Source organism: Strix aluco, chromosome 1, assembly GCF_031877795.1.
Source record: "Strix aluco isolate bStrAlu1 chromosome 1, bStrAlu1.hap1, whole genome shotgun sequence".
Lineage (NCBI taxonomy): Eukaryota > Metazoa > Chordata > Aves > Strigiformes > Strigidae > Strix > Strix aluco.
Window position 1 is genome coordinate 92,061,831 of NC_133931.1, and position 15,124 is coordinate 92,076,954.

The following is a 15,124-nucleotide window of genomic DNA, read 5'->3' on the forward strand; positions in this document are numbered from 1 at the left end:
AAACAAATATAAAGCTTCTACTGGTCTCTGCCACAAACAAATATTCATTTAACAGTGCTGTATTATGGTAGATGTTGCTATTTTATCATGTCTGCATTTCTATTCTATCTGAATGTGACTAACAAAATTTAATTTGTCAGAAAGGTTATAGTGTAGTATATATAGATATATTTAAGCAAAGCAAGTTACATCTGAAAGCACAGTAGGGTGGAATATGAATTTTGTGTATCAGTCTCTTTCCTAGATTAGGTGACCTTAGATATATTATATTTCCTATCCATGCTTCCATTATTAAAACAAGGGTAAAGATATAAGCATTTGAAGATCTACTGACAGTAAGTACTGTGCAACAAATAGATATTTTACTGCATTTATTTATTTTTACAGAATAAAAATAGTCAGTCAGCCTCTGCTTTTACTTATATCTGTCCAAACCTAGAGCAAGACTGCTAAAATTTACACTTTAAATTTCCACCTTTTCAAGTGCATCAAAGACAGATCATATTTTATTGTTTTCATCAAAGGTACTATGAAGTACCAAGGAATTCTAGACTCCACTGAATGAAAATAAGTGCAGGCAATTGTTGTTTGACTGCTTTGAAAAGGTAAACAGAAATCACATACATATTTAAGACCTCTGAGGAACTGTACTGCCAAAAAGGCAAATGAATACAAATGCAGAAATAAAAAGATGTGTGAATATAGAATTTCTAACATGCACGATAGGTGAGCATAGCAATAGGCATGTTACTACAGAATGGCTTCAAAGCTAGTTGCTTATTTTTCATTGCCTAAAAACTACTATTAAAATGCATTGCACTGTGTTTGTATGGTATTCGATCATTACATTGTCATTGTACTTCTACTGTTTCCTCTAGACAATACTGGTTTCACAATGGTCTCCATCAGTACGGCAAGCACAGAGTTTTGTTTTGCTGTATTCAAGGAGCTGAAAGTCCAGCATGTCAACGAGAACATCTTCTACTCCCCCCTGAGCATCATTTCAGCTCTGTCCATGGTCTACCTAGGTGCAAGAGAAAACACCAGGGCTCAGATAGATAAGGTGAGGCTACAGTTAATGATTTACACCTTCCTGCTGCTCAATAGAATCATAGCACTTAATATGATAATGTCCCTTGTATAGCTCAGAGGCTAAAAAATCTGGATCCAAAGTTATCAAAAGCTGTGGCCACCTCAAACTCCCATAGCGCTAAACAAATGCATCAGCCAGAAATCTTGAAACTGGATTTAAATTTGAATTTTATCACTGTTAGCGGTAGGATTCTCAAAAAGAGAATCATTCCAGTGGTCCATACATTTCAGTGGTCCTTTGTTTACAGTAAGGGAAGTAGATAAAATCTCCAGGGAAAGAGCCAAAACATGTCTCCAGACTGTAAACTGTTTCACATGAGTTTCCTACAGCTCTCACTTCCTTCACAGAGAGTGGCTGGCTTCTTATCTGGAAGAAAGTTAGTATTATTAATAGCACACACTGGAGCTGATTTCTAGATGCTCAATAGAAAAAGAGATCATCTAAGCCAGCAACAGTAGGCACCGCTATTCACAGATGGTACAGATGAATTGTGCCTTTTGAGTCATCCAGCTTCTCAGCCAAATTAGCCAATAGGTTTACTTCAAACATCATGTGTTAACCTCAGTTGTATAACCCTTCTTTGTCATACCTGCTATTTCGACTACTGTTATTTCTATTTACAGGTTGTCCACTTTGATAAAATCACAGGATTTGGAGAGTCTATTGAATCTCAGGTATGGCAATAATTTCATCTCCTTCTCTATGTCACTTTCTCCTGGGAGCAAAATCTAGAAGATAAAGCAGTCTCTTAGCAGTTCCAACCCCTCCTCAATGAGCAGTTAGTGCTCTGCATCCAGCATTGGGGGAACGCTTCATTCATAAGAATAGAGAGAGAAAGGAGGTAACAGAGGATTCAAAATAAGCATAAGATGAAACTCAGCACCGTAATATTGGGAAAATAGGGAAAATTATAGATATTTGTATGCTTAGGCAAGGTAGCTGGATGTTGCTGGTTAAATGGGACTGGTTGGGAGTGGAGGAAAGCCTACCTGATCTGCTGGAGCTAGATTACTGTAGTGGGTAATCAAGTCTTCCGGAGAGAGGTAAATTACAGTAGGAAAAACAGCATAGAATTTTATATATTAGAAAATTACTACATCAGTGTAGTTATAGCAACAAGACATACAGGATGAACGACAGTTTTGTGAGCAGAAGTGTCTTCTCTACTCTTCTCATGTAGTATGAAAAACCTACCAAGTACTAAAACTAGAATAATATCATCTTTCTTTTTATTTGTATTCATGCCAAAAATTCAGTGCGGCACATCTGTAAGCGTCCACACGTCACTTAAAGACATGCTCATCCAAATCAGCAAACCAAGTGACAATTACTCATTCAGCTTTGCCAGCAGACTTTATGCTGAAGAGACATACCCAATCCTACCGGTGAGTTGCTCTAAGATCTGATTGGAGTGTATTCCCATGTCAAAGCTGTACCATTCTGTAATCCAAAAGCATTGTCAGAAGTCTAGGTTCTGCTGAAGAAATTTTCTTCCATATGGAAGACAGGATTCACAACTTCTCTCTATCACAGCCCTAACCCTTTACAGTCTTGAGAAAAATGTGCCTAGCCAAAAAGCTGTGCAAAGTACAATCATGATCCAATCATGTCAAGGTATAATTGATAAGGGTAACTTTTGTCAGAAAGAGTTAACTCCAACTGTTTTCTCAACTTGTAAAACAAACCTGAAAAACAACTTCAGGTTCTCAAAAATATTCCAAGTTTTCCTATTGAAAGGCATGTTCAGTTTGAAATTAAAGGAAAATACCATTGCAAAATACAAAAAGTTAAGAAGTGGGCAAAATGAAAAGTACTTCAACTGAAGTGAATGTCATTTTCAGATCAAACTCAGTTCTGGAAAATATTTTTAAAAATTTGAGCGCATACTCTTGCTTGAAGCAATGAATCTTAAGATGCTTATGAACTAGAATCATGCCTTACTGATTAGCCTTAATAAAGCAGACTATTCATATCTGTTAATTTCAGTTTTGCATTTCATATCTATAAAATGCTGATATTCTGATCTGAAAACTGCATATTCTTTCTTTGCAGGAATACTTACAATGTGTGCAGGAACTGTATAAAGGAGGATTGGAAAGTATCAGCTTTCAAACAGCTGCAGATCAAGCCAGAGAACTCATCAATTCCTGGGTTGAAAGTCAGACAAATGGTAAGAACAAGCCAAGTATCAGCATAGGTATTTTCCCTTCTGCCACCATGTTTGAACAGCATATGAAGAATGTCAGGAGACAAAAAACCCAGAACCTCTTCCTCTGTTCCTTCCTTAGTAAAACTGCCACCTTAGACTTCCGGAGGGCTAACTTTGACCTGTTCAAAAGACTGATTAACAAAATCCCTTGGGAGGCTGCCCTGAAGGATATGGGAGTCCAGGAAGGCTGGACATACTTCAAGAGTGAAGTCTTAAAGGCACAGGAGGAGGCTGTTCCCATGTGCCGAAAAATAAGCAGGCGGGGAAGGAGACTGGCCTGGCTAAACAGGGACCTTTGGCTGGATCTCAAGAACAAAAGGAGAATCTATTGCCTTTGAAAAAGGGGCCAGGTCTCTCATGAAGACTATAAAGATGTAGTGAAGTTATGCAGGGAGAACATTAGGAGAGCCAAAGCACAGCTAGAGCTCAACTTGACTACAGCTGTTAAGGATAACAAAAAATGTTTCTATAAATTCGTTAACAGTAAAAGGAGGATTAGGGAAAATCTCCCTCCTTTACTGGATGCAGAGGGAAACATGGTAACTAAGGATAAGGAAAAGGCTGAGGTGCTCAACGCCTACTTTGCTTCAGTCTTTAGCAGTGGAACTGGTTGTTCCCTGGACACCCAGCCTCATGAGCTGGGAGATGGGGAGGGGAAGCAGATTGAGGTCAGCACAGTTGAAGAGGAGATGGTCAGAGACCTGCTACACCACTTGGATGCACACAAGTCTATGGGACCGGATGGGTTACACCCAAGGGTGCTGAAAGAGTTGGCAGATGTGCTTGCCAAGCTGCTTTCGATGATTTACCTGAAATCATGGCTAACTGGGGAGGTCCCAATGGACTGGAGGGTGGCAAATGTGACACCCATCTACAAGAAAGGCAGAAAGGAGGATCCAGGAAACTATAGACCTGTCAGTCTGACCTCGGTGCCAGGGAAGGTCATGGAGCAGGTCATCTCGAGTGCCATTAAAAGTCATATAATGGACAACCAGGGGATCAGGCCTAGTCAGCATGGGTTTATGAAAGGCAGCTCCTGCTTGACAAACCTGATCTCCTTCTACGACAGGGCGACCTGCTTATTGGATGAGGGAAAGGCTGTGGATGTTGTTTACCTTGACTTCAGTAAGGCCTTTGACACCATTTCCCACAGCATTCTCCTGGCAAAACTGGCTGCTCGCAGCTTGGATGGGCACACGCTTCGCTGGGTAAAAAACTATTTGGATGGCCGGGCCCAAAGAGTTGTGGTGAATGGAGTTAAATCCGGTTGGCGGCTGGTCACGAGTGGTGTCCCCCAGGGCTCGGTTTTGGGGCCACCCCTGTTTAATATCTTTATTGATGATCTAGACAAGGGGATCGAGTGCACCCTCAGTAAGTTTGCAGATGACACCAAGTTGGGTGGGAGTGTTGATCTGCTCGAGGGTAGGGAGGCTCTGCAGAGAGACCTGGACAGGCTGGAGCGATGGGCTAAGGCCAACTGCATGAGCTTCAATAAGCCAAATGCCGGGTGCTGCCCTTGGGCCACAACAACCCCCAGCAGCGTTACAGGCTTGGGGAGGAGTGGCTGGAGAGCTGCCAGTCAGAGAGGGACCTGGGGGTGTTGATTGACAGCCGGCTGAACATGAGCCAGCAGTGTGCCCAGGTGGCCAAGAAGGCCAATGGCATCCTGGCCTGTATCAGAAATAGCGTGGCCAGCAGGGACAGGGAAGTGATCTTACCCCTGGACTCGGCACTGGTGAGGCCGCACCTCGATTACTGTGTTCAGTTTTGGGCCCCTCACTACAAAAAGGATATTGAATTACTCGAGTGTGTCCAGAGAAGGGCAACGAAGCTGGTGAAGGGTCTGGAGCACATGTCGTACGAGGAGCGGCTGAGGGAACTGGGGTTGTTTAGTCTGGAGAAGAGGAGGTTGAGGGGAGACCTCATCGCCCTCTACAACCACCTGAAAGGAGGTTGCAGACAACTGGGGATGAGTCTCTTTAACGCAGTAACAAGTGATAGGACAAGAGGTAATGGCCTCAAATTGCACCAGGGAAGGTTTAGACTGGATATTAGGAAGCGTCTCTTTACAGAATGGGTTGTTAGGCGTTGGAATGGGCTGCCCAGGGCAGCGGTGGAGTCCCCATCCCTGGAGGTGTTTAAGAATAGAGTCGACATAGCGCTGAGGGATATGGTGTAGTTGGGAACTGTCAGTGTTAGGTTAATGGTTGGACTGGATGATCTTCAAGGTCTTTTCCAACCTAGACGATTCTGTGATTCTCCTGGATAACAGATCAGTTCCCAGATATGGAACTACCATTTAATGATTGTTTTTTTCCTCAGACATATCCCTTTTAGAGGACTTTCTACCTGTAGATGCGTTGTGGGTATATAATACTTCCAGCCCTGATGGAAAGGACAGCACTAGAATATGCTTTGTACACACTGACAACTGGTTTGACACTAATGTTGAGAATCTTGTATCCTTTGATCAGTGCAGTTTGCCCTCAAGCTTCCCAGAGTTGTTGTGTGCCTGTTGAGTAGGGCATGAACTCATAAGGTACTTGAGAAATCTTAACAGGTAAAGGGCTATGGAAAACCCCAGAGTTAAGGAATGGTGTATGAAATGCATAGAAAGAAGTATACCACAATTGGGATTTTCACTCTACTGTGTCTCCATGTGGTTCCTCCACTCTTCCATTCTCTTCCAGGTCCCTTCAAAACATTCTTTTCCCTCGTGCTTGAAATACATGGCCTGAAGAGCAAACACAGAAAAAAGATGATTAATTTTAACTGAAATGAAAATATTCACACTCACACAACCTCGGGTGTAGTGTCATACTTTGAAGGAGAAAACCAGGCCATGATTACCCTTCTGGTGGGAAAGGACTAAGGGAGGAGTTTGATGTGTTCATGAGGGCTGCAGAACAAACAAGAACACAGTAGAAGAAGAAAGCAGAGTAAAATTCTGGTTTCATTTCCTGCTGTCTTCTTTATATAAACATCTCCTTTCAACTTTGGTTTGAAGCAAGAATTATTTATGTTTACCATTTGCATTGGAGACCATCCTGGGATAAAAGTTCCAATGGTTCTTCCCATTGTCACAAAATATACAGGTTTCCTCACTTAGTAACAAGTAAATCTCCAGGTTTTATATTACTCATTATAATTCTTTACAGTGAGAGAAACAACAGCTATTGCAAACAGCAGTGAACAAATCAACCTCGGAAGTGCAAGATTACAGCTGCAGAACTGAAACAGTGTCCCTGCCTTACACCCTCCTCCTCACAAATCTGATACCCTTCATTTAACGTTGTGATTGTCAAGATGTGTTATACACAGATGTGTTATATACATGTGTTCTCTTTTCTTACACATTCTTAAAGGAATGATCAAAGATATCCTTCAGCCGAGCTCTGTGGATCCCCAGACTGAAATGGTCCTTGTCAATGCCATTTACTTCAAAGGAATGTGGGAAAAAGCATTTAAGGATGAAGACACCCAGGAAGTGCCTTTCAGAATGACTGAGGTACACGGGCATACATCACCTTAAAGGTGTCATCTTCTACAGTTTATGAGGAGAGTAGACAAGTTGTTTTACAATCTTCCTCAACAAGAGCAGTCAGTAGTTTTAACCATAAGTAGACATTTCTACACTCTAAGAATAATCTTTATGAAAACTATATTATCTTATTTGGTTTTGCAGCAAGAAAGCAAACCTGTGCAGATGATGTATCAGATTGGTTCATTCAAAGTGGCAGTGATAGCTTCTGAGAAAATGAAGATCCTGGAGCTTCCATATGTCAGTGGGGAGCTGAGCATGTTGATCATGTTACCTGATGATGTCTCTGGCTTGGAGCAGGTATGGCCCTGGCAGTTAAGTTTCAGAAAAACCATAAACACAGTGAAATTTAGGTGCTGCAAAGCCCTTCACAATAAAGCTATCCTAAAACACTTCACCAGCACAGATCTGAACACTGACAGCATGGGATTGTTGCATAGAAGCATGCAGCTGTCTCAATAGTCCTGCAATAGTTTGTGCTGAGCGTTTAAGGAACTGCTTTAGTGGGTTAAATATTGGTCACTGCAGAACAGATTCTTCTCAGCTAAGCAGCTGTTACTCCAGCAGCTTGAACTTCAAAGGTTTTGTATCTCAATTTTTGCACACTGATGAGCTTCCTGGGAAGTTCATGTTAGCTTTTCTAGTTGTAATTATTGTTTGGTTTGGCAGTGCTTAACATGCTTTTTTCATACCTTCAAAACTTAAACTATCTAAAACTTGTTTGAATATAAGAGGTACTGGAATGGTTAAAGCAATTTCAGAAAATAAGATGTGCATGGCATACTATTGTTGATACAAACAGAATAACAGGCATGGGATAGTGTCATTAGCAGGACTGTAGTTAGTCTGAACAGGAAAAGTTATGTAATAAATGAGAGTTCATTGAAATGTTTGTACACTAACTCAAAGAATCTAAATTATAAAAATGAAGAGGTGTTTGAACACAGCTAAATTTCCTCAGTAGTAACTAATAACACCTGGTTACTTGCAGGTCTTAAATGTAGATAGAGTTTACAACTTAAAAGCACAGAATGATTTCTGGAATACATTTCCCAAGCAAAGAAGATAAATAGGGAAGCACTTTAGGCGAAATTTGCTGAGTAGCCATCTCATTAAGAAAATTAATTGGCAGTGCACCTATTGAAGAAATAGAAAGCAGGACAGATCAGAGAAGAAAAAGTCATAGTTTGCTTTCCTTTCCTAGATACATCAATCTGTATATACCTAGAAAAAATGCCATGTCAAGAGCAGTCAGTTTAAAAAAAACGTAGCACTAGTACTGCATTGCCACAAAGTAAGTTGTGCTCTCATCCTAGAGATCTCATTTGCTTGTCTCCTTGCAGCTTGAGAAGGCAATCACCTTTGAAAAACTCATGGAATGGACCAGTTCTAGTATAATGGAAGAGAGGAAAATGAAAGTGTACCTCCCCCGCATGAAGATAGAGGAAAAATATAATCTCACATCTGTGTTAATGGCCCTGGGTATTACTGACCTGTTCAGCTCATCAGCCAATCTGTCTGGCATCTCTTCAGCAGAGAGCCTGAAGATGTCTGAAGCCATCCATGAGGCATTTGTGGAAATCTATGAAGCAGGCAGTGAGGTGGTAGGCTCAACAGAAGCTGGGATGGAGGTTACAAGTGTCTCAGAGTTTAGGGTTGATCATCCTTTCCTCTTCCTGATCAAGCACAACCCAACCAACATCATCCTCTTCTTTGGTAGATGCGTCTCCCCCTAAAGAGAAGAAAGCTGAAAGAATTTCTGTCCCTCACAGCAAGACCCAGAGCACTGCAGTATCAAGGGTAAAAAGAAATGCATACTCTCTCTTTCATCCATATTTTCTAAAACCAGAAGGCTTTATTTAAAAAAAAAAAGGTTAAGTCAGAGAAATTATACCATGAAAACAGAGGCCCTTTGCCTTTCCTTTCTGCAGAGTAATATTATTTAGTCATGGATGAAGAGTTAAGGGAAGGAAAATTGGACCCAAAGAAAGCATGAGCGTGAACAGAAATGTTCCTGGTGCAAGTTAATAATAATAGTGTTGAATCATCACACTGAAAAACACAACCCCATTTATCACCAGAAGTTTTATGGAAAAAAATGCAGGCTTCTAATTAAGCCAGGTTTCTCTATGGCCAAACTTTAAGGTGACCCCTCTGGAATTAGTCACTCAAAAGCTCCACATTAAACTCATAACTGTCACCAACTATTCCTACTCTGACAAGGCAATTGCTTTTTCTTTGTGCTTCTGATACTGCAAGGCTCTTCCTCCCTTTCTGAAGATGCATTATAGAAATCTTATAATTCATATTTCTCCTTAAATCTTTTTGGCTCAATTGTCATGACCGAATATGGCATGTTACTATTCAAATTCTTTTCAACGTATCCATATGTAATAGGTCTTGTGGTTGTACTCTTTTGCTCCTTTAATCATAATAAAAACATGTTTAAGCAAATTAATTTCATTTGGAGTATTTCAAGTCCACCCATCCATGGGGTAATCCTGGTTATACATACAAATTGAGGGATAAGAGGCTGGAGAGCAGCCCTGCAGAAAGACATCTGGGGGTTTGGGTTGATGGCAAGCTGAATATGAGACAACACTGTGCCCTGGCAACCAAAAGGGCCAGGACCGTGTCCCGGGGTGCATCAAGCACAGCACAGCTAGCCAGTCGAGGGAGGTGATTGTCCCACTCTACACTGCACTTGTGCGGCCCCACCTCTGGTACTGTCTGCAGTTTTGGGTGCCTCAATGTAAGAAGGACATCACACTGTTAGAGTGTGTCCAGAGGAGGGCAACCAAGATGGTGAAAGGCCTCGAGGGCAAGACTTACAAGAAGCAGCTGAGGTCACTTGGCTTGTTCAGCTTGGAGAAGAGAAGGCTGAGGGGGGACCTCACTGCAGTCTACAACTTCCTTAAGGGGGTAGTGGAGGGGGAGGTGCTGATGTCCTGTCTCTGGTGAGCAGCAACAGGACATGAGGAAATGGAATGAAGCTGCATCAGGGGAAGTTCAGATTGGACATTAGGAAGAGGTTCTTCACTGGTGGTTGGTCACTGGAACAGGCTCCCCAGGGAAGTGGTCATGGCACCCAGCCTGTCAGAGTCCAAGGAGCATCTGGGCAATGCTCTTAGTCATATGGTTTAGTTTTAGGTAGTCCTGCAAAGAACAGGGAGTTGGACTTGATGATCTTTATGGGTCCCTTCCAATTTGAGATATTCTATGATTCTATGTTTCTTTTATCAGAGTTGGTTCATTGCTTACAGAGAGATAAGGAATGACCATCTGTCCTAACTCTGGGCTAAACACAATATTGAGACCAATTTTCTGCCAGGAAGGCACCAGCATGACCCATAATCCTTCATGCATTCAACTCAAACTAGTCAGATATAAGGCTTTCAGCACAAACCATGATTCATCCAGTCTCTCTGAAAGAGGAGTTGATAAGCAGTTTGGAAGGCAGCTGGATACGTGCAGAATCTACATCCCACTGAGACACAACATTGCCTCAGAGAGCACATGGGAATGGAAAATGGGAAAGAGTTTGCTAGTTATCTTTGTGGTGTGTTCATAAAGCCTTATAGGTTCTTATTTTGTAACTAAAGAGAATAATCCTGCTAAGAGAAGCAATGTCTATGACAAGTTATAGTTTCTATCTGGAATGAATTATTCTTCTCTTTGTCACTGAAGCAAGAAAGGAAACAGACCTGTGAGGAACTGTCACAGAGAAGTACCAGAAGAGTGAAAGAGAAAGGATTTGGGGAGTGAAGTTACTGCAAGAAAGCTATGCTCTTTCCTGACCCCAGTATGCACAGCATGCTACCAGTGCTGAGGGTTCTGTGGTGAAATGTTTTTTCAGTTTCAGCACACAGTATTTTGCTCGTTCTACCTGTTTTGGCTTCCCCCATCCCCCAAGATAACACATACTTTGGCAGGACCTAGAAGGCATAACTTGCTGGTAGCAAACATGATCTTGAAAAAGAAGAAAGATAACATGACACCACCTTCAGTGGTGTGTAAATAGTTCAAATATTTTCCTTCACTTTCCTGTATCTTAATCAATTGCTGGTCAGGAGATAACAAACAGGGGAATTTATTGCAAGAGGGTAAACAATATGTTTACTATTGTGCTGGAGTTTCTGTTGATTTGGTCATGGAAATAGGGCATCTAAAATCCTCAGGACAATTAATTTTCAGCAGATTTGTTCTAAAACTGCACTATTTATACACTGTTGTAGTTCTTACCAATTAAAACATACTTCTTCACAAATGGAAGATGGTTCCATATGCAGACAGATAGATTCAGTGCTGCCTCCTGATTTCTGCTGACTTCTCCTGCCAGCACATGAATGAGAAGTCATATTCTTGTCCTTAGTAGTCACTTTAAGCAGCTGTGCAGTCCATCCATCTCTAATAGACAAATGAAAAAAACCCCAAACAAACACATGCATTCTTAGTCCTACGTTTTCAGAGACTGAAAACTTTGTAATCATTTCAGGACTTAGCAAATCACACACCCACCAAGGAATGGATGCTGGAGTCCTCAAATCTCAGACAGAGAAATAGTTGTCTAATAGCTAAAAACTTCAACTGCCTTCCGCACCTAAGGCACTGTAGCTTCTGTAATAACAGGTACCTAAAGAACAGACCTCTAAAGGACAGTCCTGGATGTAGCCCCAGTTGGGTGACAGATATCAGACCTCCATCACCCAGCATGGAACAAGTGCTCTCCTTTGTGCCAACAGAGGAGGCCACAGTTTCTTGTCTCCATCCCCAAAGAAGCAAGATAGTCAGCACCATGTCCCAGAGACTTTGGCCCTCTGCTGTGTCATGAAGTACAAGTGGATTACCCTCTATTCTACCCCCAGTATTTCCTTCAGCACATGTATGGAAGAAAGCTCAGACTCACAGCTTTAGGACCCATCATAAGAGTCTTTTACTGTTCTGCCACCTGTTGTGGTTTGAGCTCAGAGGGCAACTGAGCACCACACAGCTGCTCACTCCCCCCTTCCCCCCCAGCGCTGAGGAGAAAATAAGCAAAGATGTCACTCACTCCTCCCTTTTCCCCCAGCACTGAGAAAGAGGGAAGCAAAAGGCCCAGGAACTTGAGATAAGGACAAGAAGGGATGATCTTATCCTTTAAGGCACAGGCAAAAGACAGACTCGTTAGGGGAAGAAAAAAAAAGAACATAAATTTAATACAGACACTTACAACAACAACACTTAACAGACAGAGTAGGACCGTGAGAAGCATTACCATATCTTGAAAACACCTTCCCCCATCCCTCCCTTCTTCCCAGGCTCAGCTTTTCTCCTGATATCTCTGCCTGCCCCCCAGCAGGGAATGGGGGGTGCAGTCAGTCCTGCTACTTCTTCCACCTTGGAGGGGGAACTTCTGGCATTCCTCCCCTGTTCCAGCACGGTCCCCCTCTCACAGCAGACAGTCCTCCACAAAACAGCTCTGACATGAGTCACTCCCACGGGCAAGTGGGTCACCCTGCGTGTTGCAATCCTCCCAGTGCCAAACTACAACAGCGGGGCCTTCTTCCCATGGGGTCTGGCCTTCTTCGGGCGCAGCCACCTGGTGTGGCATGGGCCCCCCCACAGGCTGCAAATCAGTATCTGCTCCACCATAGACCCCCATGGGTGGCAGCAGGGGGTGGCCCTGCTGTCTCACCACAGGACACAGGGGAGTCTCTTCTTGGTGCACCTCCACCCTTCTCCTCCTTTCTTCCACTGACCTCAGTGTTTGCACAGATGTTCTTGCAAATTCTCCTTGCAACTCCCACAACTCCTCCCAGGTTCCCCTTCTTAAATACGTTATCACAGAGGCACAGCCACCGTTGCTAAATGGCCCTGCCTTGGTGCAAAGGTGAATCTGACTTGAAGCCGGGGGAGCTTTGAGAAGCTTCTCACAGGGGGTCACCACTGTAGCCCCCTCCTCACTACCAAAAAACCTCCGACACTCACTCAGACCAGGACACACCACACCCCATAAATGTTTTCAATTTCACATGTTGAAAAGAGACACAATTAATTCAAAGGATTAATGAGTTGTACAAGACCACACTTGTTTGTTTGCCTGCAGTCTTACAATGGGAAGGTAATTCATGTAATGAATTTCCATAAAGATGACAGACTTTGACCCTGGGGCCCTAATGTTTATTCCACTCCTAATTCTTCAAATACATAAGAAAGCACATAATATTGCTCAGTTGAACAAAGTCAGTTATTTGCAAAAATTGGTGTCCTGAAGTTCACAGAGTTAAGAGAGTAACTTGGGTTGTAATGGGCAGCTGACAGTCATCTGGTCTGAACTTCAAAGATATACTAGGCTGCTCAGGGCCCTCCCCAGTTAAATGTTGCATACCTTTAAGATTGGAATACTCTGCTTAATTTGATTTTAAACATAAATCCAAATTTCACTAGCGTAGAAGTAGTGTAAGACAGCCAGCCAGCTTAGCTTTCTCTCACCAAATTAGAGTTTGCTGCATGTGAGAATAAACCCCACCAGTTCCTTCATTTTGATTCTCCTGTGGTCAGCCCACAAAGCTCTCATTGTCTTTCCTCACTTTTAACCCTCTTGGAACCAGAGTCTACTGAATACCTCTGTAAATCCCAAGCAGTGCTTAGTCACCCTGTGAACAGCAGATTCCTAGGATAGGAGCAAAGGTGAGATAATACATAGCTTCATGCTACACATTTTTAATTCCAAGTAGCATAATTTATACTTTTGTCTCCATTTTATTATATGTGGATATCAATGGGCTATCATTTGTACCTGGCCTTCCTTTCCTCACTCTTATACTGTTAAACATCACAAGATAAAGACTTTAACACCATATGGCCTAACTGTCTTGTGACATGAGCAAATGCTCACAATTGCATGCTACTCCTGGGAAAAAAAAGATTATAAACTAATATTGAGGTTTTATTTTTTCAAGTCACACAGCACTATCCTACTTTTTCTAAATGTTAGCAGTAGCAACCCACAGTCTAAAATCAATGCAGGTAAACAATTAACTTCTGTTAGTGGCACCTTACAGACAACAGGACAGGATCCTGGAGGTGAGCAAATCCTTACAGTGGAAGGCTGACTTCTTAGTCACACAGGTAAAATTCCAGTGTGGTGGCTCTGATAAGAGGTCAATATGAAGTGGGAGAATAGTGAGGTATCAGATGAGTTCCTGTAAGGAAGGCAGAGATATGGGAATTACAGATGAACAAAGGGGGTGGAGGAGGAATCCTTAACCTTCACAGGGCTGTGTATAAAGCAGTTCCTCTTTCCTCTCCCCTCTTTTCTCTTTCATTCTGCCTCATTTCCCTTGGGCATGGTTCATTGCTACCCAGTAACCCTCTTTCCCCAAGGTCTTGACTATTCCCACCCTCACCATGTCCTCCTTTATCAACACTGCCCTTCAGCAATCTCTACTTCTTGGGGCAGTGAGGGAAGAGGGCAGGGCTGGGGTCAAGCCTTGTTTCTAAGAGGAGAAGACTAGAGGAAGAAAGTGGGAGGAGAGTGTTGCCAATCCTACTGCCTAGAGGGATCACCTGCCATGCAATAAGGCTGTGTCAACTACAGAGTCCAAGCTGCATCTCTGCTGCATCTGCAGGAGGTGGGGTGAGGGGCCATTTCTCCAGCTCCAGTGCTCTGCCTCTCCTTACACATACTCTGCTAACTTTTCTTAGCCTGATGTTGCCTCTGCACCACTGAATTCAAATTAGACTTGGTCTATGGCTTGGTCTATGTTCCCAGACAAGGAATTAGCAACCACAGAAGCAAGGGATATGAAGAAAGCCTCAGAGGATAAATCCAAATGAAGGGAGATAGACCAAGAAGAAAGAAAAGTCTAAAGCAAATGAAAGGGGACAATCACCCTAATTTTAACATACACAAAGAGAGTTCTGCTTTTGGCTTTGAAAGAGCTAAAAGAACACAAATACCAGTCCAAAAGATAATGGACCCATGAAGATCTGCATACAACTAAATCACAACTGGAAAGGGCAGTTCCAAAGAGCTTGGAAATGCTTTGGTAAAAAAGACCAGATGATCATGAGGATATTTTAAAAGAAAGACCTCAGTTCAATACCCTGCAAGTTCACACTTTTGCATCTCTCACAAAAGCCTGAGGAGCAAAATCAAAACTTTCCATTTCATTTTGTCTGACAACAGAGAGGAACACAAGATCATCTTGTCTTACTTGTCGTGTATCACATCATTTATTTCTACTTGGTAACTTTTATGAAAAGCTTGCTAACTTGAACCACGTAAACAGATGTCAGG

The 15,124-nt window shown here is 42.4% G+C and overlaps 1 protein-coding gene across 1 annotated transcript; it reads left to right on the forward strand.

Annotated features, from left to right (window-relative positions):
• The first annotated feature begins 362 nt into the window (after positions 1-362).
• LOC141924468 (ovalbumin-like) lies at positions 363-8,579 on the forward strand. The gene is made up of 7 exons (XM_074826976.1): positions 363-1,063; positions 1,717-1,767; positions 2,350-2,478; positions 3,146-3,263; positions 6,668-6,810; positions 6,988-7,143; positions 8,187-8,579. The coding sequence occupies exons 1-7, from the start codon at positions 830-832 to the stop codon at positions 8,577-8,579; spliced, it is 1,224 nt and encodes a 407-aa protein (XP_074683077.1). The 5' UTR covers positions 363-829.
• The last annotated feature ends 6,545 nt before the right edge of the window (positions 8,580-15,124 follow it).

Coding starts and splice junctions, on each gene's coding strand:
- LOC141924468 (XM_074826976.1), top strand. CDS start 830: ATGGTATTCGATCATTACATTGTCATTGTACTTCTACTGTTTCCTCTA. Junction 3,264..6,667: donor GGTTGAAAGTCAGACAAATG/GTAAGAACAAGC, acceptor ACATTCTTAAAG/GAATGATCAAAGATATCCTT. Junction 6,811..6,987: donor TGCCTTTCAGAATGACTGAG/GTACACGGGCAT, acceptor TTGGTTTTGCAG/CAAGAAAGCAAACCTGTGCA.